This window comes from Bison bison, unplaced genomic scaffold (assembly GCF_000754665.1).
Source record: "Bison bison bison isolate TAMUID 2011002044 unplaced genomic scaffold, Bison_UMD1.0 scf7180017864181, whole genome shotgun sequence".
Classification (NCBI taxonomy): domain Eukaryota; kingdom Metazoa; phylum Chordata; class Mammalia; order Artiodactyla; family Bovidae; genus Bison; species Bison bison.
In genome coordinates, this window is record NW_011494753.1 from 4,505,612 (window position 1) to 4,521,270 (window position 15,659).

Below are 15,659 nucleotides of genomic sequence, written 5' to 3' on the forward strand. Positions count from 1 at the left end.
CTCCTTCACCATTTTATTTATTTTATGATGGTAATGATGTTTTGCATTTCAAAGCCTTTCACCATCTTTCCTGACAAGCCTAGGCGCCTGTTCTTTCTGCCAAGAGCATTCGTCTCCCTGATTGGCCTCCCTCTCCTGTCTCACAGCCCACATCTGGCTCCAGCATGTGTGAGGCTCCCTCCCCAATTCTTACAGCCCTCAAAACTGAGTGCATGTTCTCCCCCCTCTCTCTCCCTTTCTCTAGAGTGCAGGGAGTTTTGCCCATCTTGATGGCTGCTGTATCCTGGGATCCTAGAACAGTATATGACAACAGCATGTAAGCCTTCATTAAATATTGGTTGAGCAAAGAGACAGATGAAAAACAAACATCAACAGCAGCAGGGGTGAGAAGGGGGAGGTCTGGATGGACACAGGTTGGCAGGTTCCACTCACTTTCTAAACACTGCTTTGCCCTCTTGCCACGTCACATTATTTACAAACAGCCTCCCTCCAGATTAGGTCAGATTTGATAACAGAGGTTCTATCACAGCATTCCCCAAAGCCTCCTTCTCTAAGAACCAAAGCTGAAAAGTTACCTTTGTTCACCTGGAGATTCCTGTCCCCATCAAGAGACATGATGTCCTTTTAGTAATACCTCCACCCTGACCCCCACCCCCAGACCAGCCACAGCTGCATGATGGGCCTGGGAGCACCAACTCCAGAACCCCCTTCTGGAGCCAATGGCAGTGACAGCACTGAGTCTAAGATATTCACTCTCTAAGATCCCATTCCATACATGGACTATTATACCATGATTTGACCCAGGGGAGCAACTGCCACTCACAAGGATGCAGGTCCCTGCTCATCTTTATCACCTTTGCTACCTACCTGCCTCCTCCACTTTGCCTGAGTCCCAGGATGCTTCCCCATCACTCAATCACTGCTGCCCTCCCCCCAAGAGCCAGGATGGGATCTCCAAACAGGCCAAGGTGAAAACAACTGGAATTTCAGTGGCCAGCTCACCTGTACTGAGTTGACCATGCCGACAGCCATTCTGCCCATGTCCGAGGCCCTGTTCATGCATGGGACAGGCAAGCAGAATGACATTCCTGGAAGCAGCTGTCAATCTATCACAGAAGGAAGTTGGCAGATAAGCATCCTGGACATCCCCACTGCCCATAGCAGTAGCTTTTTAAAGTATCCTGTATTGGTTTCCCTCCCTCCCCTGTCCCACTTAGTCTCTCAAATTATGTGCACTCAAATCCTCATCTTGGGCTGATGTCCAAGGGACCCTAAGACACTTAGGGAAGAGAATAAATTCTATGTCACTGGTGACTCATTGATCACAATTGCAAACCCTTGGGGGTCAGATCACACCACCCTCCCCTCCCTCCAGGCTCTGCCATCAGCCACAGGGTCAGGGGGATATGTGACAGAAAGAGGGCTGGGGCCAGAGGCCTGCAGCCTCAGAGCCAGGCAGAAGCCTGCAGATGTGCGAATGTGGTTTTGCACAGCCTATAAAAAGAAGATGGTTGATACCACACACAGTTCTAAAAATACAGAGTCAACAAAAACATCAGCAAATTACATTTATCAATGAAGATTCCATTACTGTCACAGGATTTTCTGATGAAACAGCTCAAGAACTGAGAAGTCTAGAGAGACTGAGGCAGCCACCCAGGGTTGCACAATGTAGGGGTGGCTGAGATGTTGCTGGGGTTCAGACTTTTCTCTGCAAAACAACGCTGATACCAGTTAGGCCTTTCATTCCACCCAAAAGGCACTGTAGCTTTTCCTAGGTCATGACTCAATCTGAGGGAAGCCATTCGCCACACCATGAGGACATTCAACTCATAGAGAGGCCCATGTGTATAAGAATTAAGGCTCCTAAGGGCCAACATCAACTTGCCAGCCATCTGGGTGAGTCATCTGGCTGGATACCCCAGTCAGGCTCCCTGTTGACTGCAGCCCCAGCCAATACTGGGCTGAAACTTCATGAGACCTGGAGCCAGACCACCTACTGGACCCCTCCCCAAATCCTTAAGCCACAGCAACTGGGAGAGGTTACAAAAATTCTTCTTATTTTAAATTTTGGAGTGAGTTGTCCTGCAAAGGCAGGAACTACAGCAAATACCATTTGTCCCAATTAGGACTGGTTGGGATTCCTTTACCTGATGACTGGTACTTTTTATAATTTCTGGAAAATTCCAAGCCATTATTTCTTTAAACATTGCTTTTCCCTCGTTTTCTCTATTATTTCTATCTTAGACTCCAGTTAAACACTTTAAGAACATCTCAGTCTGTTCTGCAAGTCCCAGCATTTCTCTTATTTTTCATCTTTGCGCATCTCTTTTCTACGCTCCGTATCGACAGCTCATTGTGTCTTTCAGTTCACTGTGAACCATCTGCCATTTAACCTATTACACAGGTTTCTGGTGTGTGGCTTTCACTGAATTTTGATGCAGATTATATTCATGTAACTATAACCACCATAAAGTCAAGATACAGACACTCCCATTATCTCAGAAAGTTCCCTCATGCCCCTTTCTTCTGTCCCTCCCAGAGGTAACCATTTTATTGATTTGTATCCCCTATTCTAGAACATCAATAAATGTAATCACACAGAAGATTAAAAGCCAAAAAGGAGGGAGGAAAATGGGAACAAGCCATCCAGAATCGCTACTCACTTTGAGTAAGGTTGTGTTCAGACAAATCCTTGAACTGCAGGCTTAAACTAAAGCAGAATGAAGCAAGCAAGAAACCACTGGGTTCATCATCTAGCAGGGATGCTGCTATTAGCCCCTGTCCTCCCCTCACAGCCACCCAGCCAGCTGGTGGGCAATAAACTTGTTCACCCTCCACCAGGAGAAGAAAGCAGCCCCTCTGAGAAATGATGCAGAGACCCTATTATGCAGTGGCCCAGCCTCTTCAAAGCACAGAAAATGGATTCTATCTCAAAAACCATGTGGGGCTCATACCTTGACTACAAAATTGAGCTGGAATAGAAGGAGAAATGTTACATACATGTTGGTGATGTTTCTCCTGACGTGAATCAATGCTTCCCTCCAAACCACAGCTCACACAGAAGGGTGGCACGTCCCCTCCTTCAGGAAATGCCCCCCCTCGCCACATATATGTAATGAAACATCGCACAGGCTCACTGAGGAAATACATCAGTTTGAGAATCTTATACATCAGTTTGGGAATCTTTGGCTGGTGGAAAGTACTAAACTCAACATCTCTCAAAATCTCCCATAACAGAGTATCAGAAGGTCAGGATCTCACTAAACTCAGGCCTGTTTTTGCCACTTCCTGTGTTCATTTCTAGACTCAGATACCTAGGCTCATATCTTCCAGGCTGCCACTGTGACTTTCCTCCTTCTTTTTTCCCTTGTTGGCTTTGGCAGCTCCAGCATCACACAGGCCGTCCCCCTGGCTTCTCCGCCTCTTGCCTGTACCCCACCCTCCTTCCATCTTGTCTGTACACACACAGTTGTGAGGTGCTTTCCAGGAGCCCATGAGGGGGGGGGGGAGCACCTGCAGGCGGTGGGGCACAGGAACCTCTTTCTAGGAGACCATGTGACAGAGAGAGGTGTCTGGAGTCAAAGGGGAGTTCAGCTGAGGTCTGGGGGTGAGAGAAGGTGAGAACCCCACACTGAGGGGGGCAAGGATAAATGATGGGAGTTGGGGAACATCCCTGAGCTGACCAACAGCAGATGAAAGGGGAGGCAGCGAAGTTTGGGGTGGTGGTGTCCACACATACCTGGGGCAGGAGGAGTGGCAGCAGAGAGAGCCCCCGGAGGTAACAGGGTCACCCTGCCTCTCCCTGTCCACCTGGCCCCACAGGCGCCCTGAACTGAGTGCTCCTTCGTTATTACGCATGCCTGCTTTGGTCCTTCCACTCCTCCCAGTCTTCACTCTGACCTTCCTGTGTTGTCACTGTCCCCACTCAGTCTGGACAGCTGGTCTCCCCAAGGCAACCTCCCTGCCTCCCTCCCTGGTGCCCTGGAGAAGGGGACTGATTTCTCCTCCCTTCTCTGGACCCCTCCCTACTTTGCCCAACAGGACCAGGTGAAGGGCTGGTCTGAATTCCTACTCTGGGTCCCTAAGGGCCAGGCAGCCCCCACTTCATGCCTCTCCAGAACTCACCAGGCCACAGGGAAAAGGCTCAGGAGGGGAAGAGGCACTTGAGGTGGTGCAGCTACAGCCCCGATTGAGCTCCACCCACAGCGCCATCACCATCACCATCAGCTCCGGGGGTGCAACCCCACACAGAAGCTCATCTGAGCCCCAGCCACTGCCTGCTGCCAACATCTCATAGAACAGACAAGCAGCCATGCAGGCCCAGCCAGCTCCCATGGTGAGAAATAAAAGGCATAGTGTTTTTTTTTCCTTAAGCCATTAAATTCAGGGTCACTTAAGCAGTGAAAGATAACTGATGCTCTGTCTCCAGCTGGCTTCAGTAACTTTTTAACCTTCCTACCCCACACTGTGCTAATGTGGACATGCCAGCCATGTAGCCAACAGTTACTTTAGGTAAAAAGTCCCACATCTCACTTCTCAGAAGAAAATTAATGCAGGAGAGGAGGCAGTCTCTATAGACACTGTGCTGCAGGCTGGTGCAGGCAGTCAACAGGTATACGGAAAGGAGAAGAAGAGGGGAGATGGTTATATGGAGCTCCAGGGGAAACACAAGAGGAAGAAGGAGATGGATTATTCCTGGAGGCCTGGCCCCTGGTGGCATCTGTCAGAAAGAGATGGCTGCATCTTTGTTCCTTGAAATTCAAGTATGTGTAGAATACTTGGGAACTCGTCATTAGTTAGAATGTCATGAACGCCAAACAAACATTTACTGGGGTTTAAGATCTTACAAGTAAATCATAAGAACCATCACTTAAAGCTTAATTGTTAAAAATTCTACCATACTTATTTTTGATTTCAGTTGAAAAAACTGCATTGGGAACAGTGAAAAACATTATTGGCATTTCTTTTTAAAATGTCAAACCATCTTACTTAAAGCTGAGATTCTCATCCCCGTGCCTTTGAGCACACAACTACCTTTACAGATTGTTCACTCTTTACTGAGTACCACACCAAGCGTGCTACATACATCTGCAGTTCATTCTTCCAGACTGTGAGGTTGGCACTTACCCTATTGGGCAAAGGAGGCATCTGAGACTTACAGACATAGCAAATATTATGGCTAAGATTTACACCCACTTAGTCCATCCAAACCCTTGTCCTTAACCAGTCAACGGCAATATTGCTGTTATAGACTGAACTGTCTCCCCATGGAAGTCATAGGCTGAACCCCTAACTAATTCACACGCTCAAGTATCTCCAAGTGAAACTGCAGTTGGAAGCGGAATCTTTAATGAGGTAAAACTAAGGTAAAATGAAGTCATCAGAGTGAACCCTAATCCGGCGTGACTAATGTTTTCACAAGCAAAGATGAGGACACAGACACACACACGTGGGGAGAGCATGTAAGGACACAGGAGAAGATGCATCCACAAGCCCCAGAGAGAGGCCCCGGGAGAAACCAAACTGCAGACCTGAGACACCTGGGACCTCCAGCCTCCAAGAGAAAACAAATTTCTGATCTTTAAGTCACCCAGTTAGTGGTTATTTTGTTCTGGCAGCTCTGGGCAACTAATACAGCCCCTAGAAAACAGAGGAGCCAAGGAGGAGGCATGGGAACTCATGTGCTTCTACTCAATAGGGGACTGCTTTCTCAGACCTGAGACACCTTACAGAACTCAGCTGCTGGAATTAAGTTAAGGTACTGGAGAGTGGTGGCAAATCAGCAAAGATAATCTTCTAGAGACAGGCCCAAGGATTCAAATGAAATGTGATACCAGGAAGAAAGACAGAGAATAAACAGTGGATACGAGACATAAAATCACTCAGCCTCCTGGAAGCAGTCCTTGTAGGACAAACCCATCAGCTGGTGCTGAGGGATCACTGTGCCCACAGGGAGCAGCTGATGGCAGCACTGTTTTTGTGAGTCACAAAGGTGCTGGGATTCCTTTTTTCCAAGAGGGACCAGAGACAGCAGCCGTCACTAGGAAACAGCTTTCATGAGTATTAAGACCGTTATCACATCCTGTATCTTATTGGAAAGAGAGGCTCTGGGTTCCCTTAGTTTACTATGTAGTTTAGCAAGAAATTTTAGTGCTTCAAGAAATTTAATCTGCCTGGATAGATACCTGCCTTGTGGAGTGGGCTTCCATTCCACAAATCAGATGGCCTTGGCTGACTGACAAATCCTTCCTTTCCTGACCTCAGGAGACGGACTATTAGAAGACGAAGACTGTCCTTCTCCCATCAGGTACAGGCTTCCGAGTGTGGCTAGAGATGAGTCTCCTGTGCTTAGCTGCCCCGCAGTGCTCTCAGTGCACAATGGCAGTGCATTAAATGAGGACCTGAGTCCAGACAGTGGACTCCAGCCATGTATCCTGTTGACCAGCAATTTCTCTTGCTGTGACTGTAACTGCTCATTCAGAGGCAGACTTATGACCATATGCAAAAATGTCTCAGTGCCAATATGTATACAAGTACCTACAAATCTGTAATGCACAGCCCTGTGAACACAGCCATTGAGGGCAGCATGTTGGATGCTGTAGGCCTGCGTGCTGGGACAGAATGCCAGACACGGGACAGAGCTGCTTCCCACAAAGCCTCATGGGAATCCATAATCCCAAATTATATAGATAACATACCCAGCATTTCTATAAAATATTCAAATATACTTGACTGTTAAAACATATCCAAGAATAAACTCATTTCTTTCCCTTTTGTCCACTGAGCTTACCTGTTGTAGAGGAGAATGTCTGGCTTCCAGATCTGGCCATCTGGGAAACGAACCGTCTTCACGCCTGGATACTCGGATGCATTCCACTGTAAATAGTGATCTGTCCAAGTCTGACAAACACAGACGGCAGCATTAGCAGCACTTTGCTTTCTTGCCTGCTAATATATCTTATGAGAGATTATTAGATAAGTTCAAAACCAAAAAGAGTTCCAGACACTCATTTACATAATTGAGTTGCTATCTGTAAAATATATGGAAACTGGGAATTAAGTAATCCTTACTAAATGACCATGAATAGCATAAAAATCACATTTAAGATCCTGCTGTCACCATGACCATAGTCAGAGGGTAGCATTAAAGTTAATTCCAGTCCACTGCATGCCCCCAAGCCCTTCTCTCCTGCAGCAGATGGATTTTTTCCTAGCCAAATGAAAACTGTTTCGCTTTCAAAGTTTTGGTTGGACAAATAAATTCATTATTTCAGTTAGAATAAGAACTAGGTTGGAAAAACGTCGAAGACTTATTTCCATACAACAACTTCATGCAGCTGCAGGGGTACCTCTTAGAAATGTCTAAGGGCCTATATTTGGATTTGAATGATTATTCCCAGGTAGGAATACTGCTTCTGACACCACAACTCAAAAATGCAAACATGGGCATTGGTACTAAAACACTGAATCAGGACACGAGGGTACAGAGTAAGACTCAGGAAATATTTATAAGCACGTGAACATGAGTGTGTCTCTCTGAAATTGCTTCTTGAGGGATCTTTGTAAGAGGAAGGTCCATTGCTGGAGTTCTCTGCCCCCAGACCAGGCACCCCAGAGCTACCTGAGGTCCACTGGCTTTGTAAAGACTGCTCAGGTAGGCCCCCACCTGCACTGCTGGGCAACCAGCAGCACCCAGCCAGGACTGCAAGGCTGCCAGGTTTGGACTTAGCAGCTCCTACAGGTGTGCACTATCAGAGCAGATGCCATAAAGGCCTCCATCCTGTATTCAGTCCCCCTGGAGCTACCTGCTATGAGTACAAACTTCCTCAGATTTAAAAAGGTATGTGAGCCAACACCCCAGGCTGGCCCAGGGGCAATTCCTCATAATCATTATTTCTGCAGCAAAATATGCATATTTATACTTAAATGCCTTGACTGAACATCAATTTTAGACCTGATCGGTTTGACGTAAAATCATAAAAACAAAAACAAACAAACAAAAAACCCTGTCATGTTCAGAGCTGCTGAGATTTGAGAATTGCCACCAAGGGGTTGTGGGTCTAGAGCTACTGCAACTGGCAATAGCAGTCAAAGGGCATGCCCTAGAGATGCCACCATCCTCTGGAAAGGGCAGAGAAGCATCCCAGTTAGTCAGAGAAGAGGGAATATGCAGGTAAGTATCAGCATTTCTCTACTTTCAATACTTTGGCCACCTTATGCAAAGAACTGACTCATTAAAACAGACCCTGATGCTAGGGAAGATTGAAGGCAGGAGGAGAAGGGGACATGAGCTGGTTGAATGACATCACTAACTCGATGGACATGAGTTTGAGCAAGCTCTGGGAGTTGGTGCTGGATAGGAAAGTCTGCTGTGCTGCAGTCCATGGGGTTGCAGAGTCAGACATGACTGAGCGACTGAACTGAACTAACTGATCAGCATTTCAGAGTCATGGACCATGAGGAGGAGGATATATTGATACTTAAATTGTTGAAGTATCCCCGGTAACTCAGTGGTAAAGAATCCACCTGCAATGCAAGAGATGTGGGTTTGACCCCTGGATTGGGAAGATCCCCTAGAGAAGGAAATGGTGACCCTTGCCTGGGGAGATCTCATGGCAGGCTATAGTCCATGGGTTTGCAGAAGAGTAAGACACGAACTAAACAACATGTTGCAGTATCACTGGGGGCATTTAGGATGGTGACCCACCTGGCCGATGTTTCTAAATCAGAAGTGTGTGGCTGGGGGAGGACAGGACAGCACAGCACCCAGAAAGAGCCCATCTCGTTCAAGTGGTTTTGCAGGAAGGCCTGGGAAACCAGCCACACTGTTTGCTCCAGAGGCTCCAGCTCTGCCCCCTTTGCTCAGTGTTCGCTTCTTTTCTCTCTCATGTTCTAGGCATAAGCCCTTCTATGCCCAACACCTGTGCTTTCCTGACCATGTTCTCATATCCAGATGCTCCTCTGGGTCAGCAGCTACTTAGCACAGAGTCTGGTATTCATCTTCCCCATTACCCTGCTCAGGGCCCCAGGACTCCCAGAACTTCCCAGGAAGGTAGGTGTGGCAAATAGATGCCCATCTACTCTGCCTGCTGATAGGATGGCCACAGCAAGAGAAGCAGGGAAGAGGGAGCGCTTTGTTGGTCAAACACAAACCTCTCTTAAAGGTACCAGGGCCGAGCTGCAGGGAGCCTCCCTGGCAATTCCTCACCCCTCCCATCTCCCCTACCCACGCTCCTACTTAGCCACATGTGCCCCGGGACGTGTATCTCAGCCAGCCCGCTTGCTCAGCGTCTGCTATGTGTACCATGCTCACCAGAACACCGGGATGCCAGCATAACTTCCTATTTACAAGAGAAAACTCGGGCCTGGAGAAGTGATGACTTTCTTGTCGGTCACTGGGGTCAGGACTCAGAACTTATTTGACCTCAAGCTGGGTGACTCCCAGGCTCTACTGTGGTTGGTTCTTCCCGACTAATCTGTCTGCACAGGCAAATTCTGCACCCCACCAAGGTGGGCTGCTCTTGTAGGGGTCTCCCTTAGCCTAAAGCCAAGTTTGGTCCCTATCATCCTCTCAGCAGAAACAGAGGGCCACTGGGAGCTTTAGGATCAAACAGACTTTGGTTTGTACCCAAGGCTCCAGCAGAGAAGAGCTGTGTTAGCTCTAGCAGGTAAACCACCCTCTCTGAGCTGCATTTTCCTCAGATGTAGCACCTCATCAGGCACTATAAGGATGCAATGAGATAAAGTGTCGAAGCAAGTAAGTCACATGGCCTTGGGAGGCGTGTGATACATGATGACTCTGAGAGGAAAAGGAATCCTCCCTTTAACAACATCCCAGAGGACATGAGAGCTGTAACAACTGAGCTTCAGCCTAAGGTGGAGAGAGCAAAAGCCAGCTCAGTGTCAGGAGTTGGAGCAGGAACCTCAGTGCAGCATTGTCCTGGGTTTTCATGAAGATTTCCTAAGAATGGATGTGGAAAAGGGCCCATAAACAAGCAGGGGGTAGGGTTCTATCCTCCAAAGTACTCACTGCCCACTCGGATCACAGAGCCTTGAGGGCAGAGGTGCTGAGCAAAATCTGTGTATAGACAGCAGCTGGCATGGCTCCCACATGCAGGCACCTGGAAACAGGCCTGAACCTAGAAGTGCCAACCCTCCCAGAGCCAACAGGGAAGCCCATCCTTTATATTATATATTAGATTATATACAATAATACATTTTAAACAAAGATAAAGGTTTCTCTTGAGTTCCAGGAGCTGTTCAAGGACAGTACTGAATATGAGGCAGGGAATGGGAGTGTCTGAATGTGAACTCAGCTGGACAGAAGCGTGGGTCACTCGGGCCCCGTCTGCAGTTGGGGTCTCAAATGGGGGCAGTCTATGGGAATGAGCCCTTACCTGAAGGACCAAATGCTAACTCAGGATAGAGCCAAGCTGTTGGAGTCAGGAAACACCTCACACACACATGCCCTGAACAGTCTTCCGTCAACTGTTCTGATCTCAGAGGAAGAGGGTGGGTCTCCTCCTTTCTTCTGTCCCAAAACTTTCTTCTCTCAGTGGACACAGGTTTTGCTTAATGGTGGGTTGCTCTTACGGCCCTAGGCAAGCCACTGACCTCTCATCTATGAGCAACATATGTAGCATTTCTATTTTGATAAAGAATGCAGAAATGAAGAAGGTAATAAGCATTTCAGAAATAAATATGGTTTAGAATCTAACATTCTATTAATGCTATTAATTCCATAATTAGAATTAGGAGGTGGAAAATAAGCAGAAGGATGGGAAATCTGAAACCAGAAGAATGGTCAAAATTTCAAAAATTCAAAATTAAAGAAGATAGTTTTATTTTTTTTTAAAGCAAGTTCTTTAAGTCTCCGAATGGCTCAAACATCTCTTTAGAAACTGAAATGGATTCTGTCAATTCTTCTCATAGATTAAATCAGATTATGTCTGACAGGACTCTCCAAATGATAAAACTAATATGCAGAAAAAATACACTAGCTGCTTCCTCCTAGGAATATAAAGAAGTAAACAGAGAGATCAAATGCCTTCTCTTCCTTCAGGTTCTCTAAATAACTATAAATTCCTACAAATCAGGGCAGGTAAGAGAAAGGAAAACACAATCAACAAACCGTACGTCAAAGAGAATTTTTTCTGCCTCTTCTCTTTGAATGTATAGAAAACCCATCATTTGTAAAAGGATGTTGACCTCAGAGTTTAAATATCTAAAAAAAAAGATTACGTGGACTCAGTTTTTCAGAACAGGAATTCAGCAACATGAAATAAGGGAGAGTAAAACCAACTGCTGAGAGCAGTCTCCTGGGTCCTCTGTCCCTTCCTGTCCAGGTTTCTGCCCTCCCTCCCTGGGGACTCTGGCCTTGGCCCTCTTCAGCATGGAGCCTCACTTCTCTGTCCCCATTACCCAGGCTGGGCAGGCCAGGCTGGTCACCAGTTTGGGAAACACAAAGAGCAGGAATCAACGTGGTTGTCTTATAAATGGCTCTGGGGCAGCTTCCAAGGCCTGTGGGGGTGATGTCTGAGTTCCCCAGGTCCACGCTGAGGCCACAGTAGGAAAACCACGGCTTTCCAGATGGAAACAGAGTAGGCAGAAGTTTTGATTAGGTAACTGTTCAGGTCTGTTCTAAATCCAAGATTCTTGTGATTCCTTAAAATTCAGCTGGGAGCTATTACTACAGCTGCTCCATGAGCTATAGGTGCCAGATAAAATGTGCCACCCAGCTTTATAAGGACATACATTACAAAGGTGCCCAGCTTGTTTTCCACAGGGTGGGCACCTGGAAAGAAACATTAATTACTGAGCTCACACCTAGAAACACTCGGGCTCCCCATCACCACATACATAGAGTCCTTGCCTTTCCTCCTCTTCCTTTGATTTCTGTACTGCCAACTCCACGGTCTACACGGCCAGCCTGCCTCCTGCCAATTCTCTAGGTAGGTACTTGGTCTTGATATCTGAACCTTCTTTAGAGTGTAAATTACACAGCCAGATTGGAAATGGTTTGCAAGTAGAAACTGGGTCTCATCCTTTTCTGGGCCCCCCAACGTATGGCCTCGAAATGCTTTTCCACAAAGCAGGTGCTTGAAAAGATTAGTTGAATAGGTACATGAGATAAAAATGTGAGTTTTAAAACAAATGAAGCTGCAGATGCTTCCGCAAGTCTTAATTAGAAATATGCTGTGCTTGAAAGAAATTTAGAGGCCTCTGCTGACATCCTCCAAAGCGAGGATGTCTATTTATGGAGCACCTGAACTCAACACAGTAAGTAATAATCCAGTTATGTTTTTTCCTGGAAACCAACATCCGTTTAAAAAAAAAAAATGCCAAATCACATTCATTGCTGAAGACAAATCACTTACTGAGGACTAAGAAATAGAGGCTCAGAGAAACATGATCTGACATGTCAGGAGCAAATTCAGTGTGTCTCTCCTTCCAGGAGAAAAATGCGACATCAGCTCTGTACTTTAGAGGGCATGGGAAATGGACGGTTTTATGTCAAAAAGAAAGCATTCGCATTATGCCCCAGAATTCCCAAAGCTATATGACAGTCTTGATTGCATGGGACAGGGGTGGGGGCTGCAGAGATGAAGGCATTATTGGCAATTCACCGTCAGATATACTTTTAGGATTTGTGTACTGCGTTGTATGCAAATACTTTTACCTTGAAAGAAAGAAAAAGAAAGAAAAAAACCTCTGGACTCTGATATCTCTGTGAAATATGTGGATGAAAAGACACCACTGCCCACTCTTCTACTTTTGAGCTGAATTTAAAAATAAACTAGACAAATAGAAGGTCAGATACAGGCTAAAGCAAGTATAGTAAAAGTAATCATAGAATCCAGGAGGCAAGTATATGTGTGCTCACTATAAATTCAACTTCTTGGTATAGTTGAAAATTCTCATCAAAAAAAAATCATAATATGTAGTAACCTGGGTAGGGGTTAGTGATTTGTTCACATACAGCCTTAAAAAATCAAATGGCAACCCACTCCAGTATTCTTGCCTGGAAAATTCCATGGACAGAGGAGCCTGGCGGGCTACAGTCTATGAGGTTGCCAAGAGTCAGACACGATTGAGCACGCCTGCACACACAGCCAGATGAAGGTGAGTTTAAGTGAGAATGCAAAGGGAGAGACTGAAGACAGTTGGGGTGGGAGGGCACTGCTCAGGGGAATCTTGCTGTAAAGGTGAGAGAAAACCAGGGAATCACTAGGCGGCTTCATGGGGACAGAGGGCAGTGTGCTAAGTCACTTCAGTCGTGTCCAACTCTATGTGACCCCATAGACAGCAGGGATTCTCCAGGCAAGAACACTGGAGTGGGTTGGCATTTCCTTCTCCAATGCATGCAAGTGAAAAGTGAAAGTGAAGTCGCTCAGTCCTGTCCGACCCTTAGTGACCCCATGGACTGCAGCCTACCAGGCTCCTCCATCCATGGGATTTTCCAGGCAAGAGTACTGGAGTGGGGTGCCACTGCCTTCTCTGGAGGCCAGTATGCGTACATGCTAAGTCACTTCAGTTGTGTCCGACTCTGTGCGGCCCTACAGACAGGCTTCTTGGTCCGTGGGACTCTCCAGGCAAGAATACTGGAGCGGGTTGCCATGACCTCCTCCAGGGGATCTTCCTGACCCAGGGATCAAACCCATGTCTCTTTTGTCTCTTGCATTGATGGGCAAGTTCTTTACCATTAGCGCCACCTGGGAAGCCCCAGAGGGCAGTATATTTGTATACTAAGAGTGACACAGACACTATTATGATGCTTGACGCAACAGGGGCAGTTGTGAAAGCTCTGCTCTCAGCAGGTGCCAGGAAACAGGACCACATCCACTGAGGAAGGGCTAGCTTCCATGGGAGAACAGACCCTGCGCCCTTGGCAAAAGGAGTGAAGCTGGAGTTGGAGGGTTAGGTGTGCAGGTGGGACCCACGCACTGAGGCAAGTTCCTTTAAATCCTGCAGGGAAGACCCTCAAACTCTTATTATTTTGGGCATATAATGTAAGAAGTTCAAGGAAATGAGTAATGCTGCTATCACAAACTGCCCTTCATTCTGAACTGTACGTGTTACTACCTCTATTTTTAAAAGTTATACAATTGATGGTGAAATCTGTATCTATGTCTCAATTTTAGCAATAAAAACTAATTGTCTATGAATGTATTAATGAATTTAAAACAAAGCCCCATCTTTGGTAGAGAGGTAGATTTCCAATTTTTTGTTTAATAATTATTAAAATTTATAATTAGTTTTACCTTGATGAATTATGTACCAATAATCACTGTAATCCTAAATCAATCAAGAAGAAAAATTCTTAACACTTTTCTGAAGTAATAATTTTTATGTAAATATTTACATTGGAAAGAACCAAGTCAGAACCATTAATCAAAAGACTTTCAAGGATAAAATTCTATGTGGAAAAGAAAGGTAAGAGTAGAGAGAAAAAGGGACTATATAAAATATCCACCAGGTAAAGAAGGGCATGTTTGTATATGTTTTTTGATTACTGATAGGTGTGTCAAATTATATGGAATTTAAATAGATTCAATTTAAAAGACTGACAGTTTTTCTTTTAAAATGTTTATATTTACAATTGGATGGACGTGACATATTTTGTAGTTAATTAATCTAGGTTAGAACTTCAGATGGCAAGGTAAAAAAATCCACGAATGAAAAAATACAGCATCTTGAAATTCTGGCAGAGATCACTAGAGCAGGAAGTGTGAAGGCTTCTGGCTTGGGCATTGCTCCGCCATATTAAGACGTGCACGGCTAGAGGCAGGGGGAGCTGAGCAGGCACTCTGGAGCTCTGGGGATCAGTTATGGTACAGGCGGTGGACATTCACATGCAGACCTGCAACTTACGACTGATGTGCATGTTTCTGCTTTTGAAACTTCCCCAAGTCACCCTGTTATGAAGCAGGAGCGTGCACTGAGCCTTGCAGGGTGTAGTGCAGGACATGCAAAGGTAGGGAGGTCTCCTTCGCTGTTGGCAAACGTGGAGGCCGGCAGGACAGTCCTGGATACTCTCAGGGACCTTGCCTGCAATTCCAGCTCAGGCATCTCAGATGTAAGAGCAGAAAGCCCCATGGGCGAGGACCGCCACTGTTGCCACTTACCATTTGTAGCCAAATGTTGGTGGTCAACACCTGGTTCTTCTCATCCTTTAAAGGAAAAAATAAAAAGAGTCAAAGATATGGTTTATACAGTGTACCTAAGAGGAAATGATACCATTATTCATGCACCAGTCTGATGGTTGGGACGGCTGGTGTGTGTCAAAATTAGAATTCACCAAGCACCTCCAAATACACTCCAGCATTTCCCTGGAGTGAAGCTTTTCTATTTACACATTCATTACAGAGTTCTTACACAAGACAGAAAAGTAGAGAGAAGGAAATTAAAACCCTGCAACCCTACCACCCAGAGATGATACCTGCTAATGGTTTAACTTATTTTTACTTACACTTTTTTTTTCTCTTTTTTTTTTATTCAATTTTAATTAAAAAAAATTATACATGTGTTCCCCATCCTGAACCCTCCTCCCTCCTCCCTCCCCATACCATCCCTCTGGGTCGTCCCAGTGCACCAGCCCCAAGCATCCAGCATCGTGCATTGAACCTGGACTGGCATCTCGTTTCATACATGACATT

The 15,659-nt window shown here is 45.9% G+C and overlaps 1 protein-coding gene across 1 annotated transcript in view; it reads right to left on the reverse strand.

Annotated features, from left to right (window-relative positions):
• LOC104990937 (neuronal acetylcholine receptor subunit alpha-7) overlaps positions 1-15,659 on the reverse strand; it is a 142,312-nt gene that overhangs the window by 66,279 nt on the left and 60,374 nt on the right. Inside the window, exons 2-3 of the mRNA XM_010843266.1 lie at positions 15,129-15,173; positions 6,794-6,903 (exon numbers count right to left, since the gene is read on the reverse strand). Of these exons, the coding sequence (XP_010841568.1) occupies positions 6,794-6,903; positions 15,129-15,173 (155 nt within the window). The remainder of the gene's footprint in view (positions 1-6,793; positions 6,904-15,128; positions 15,174-15,659) is intronic.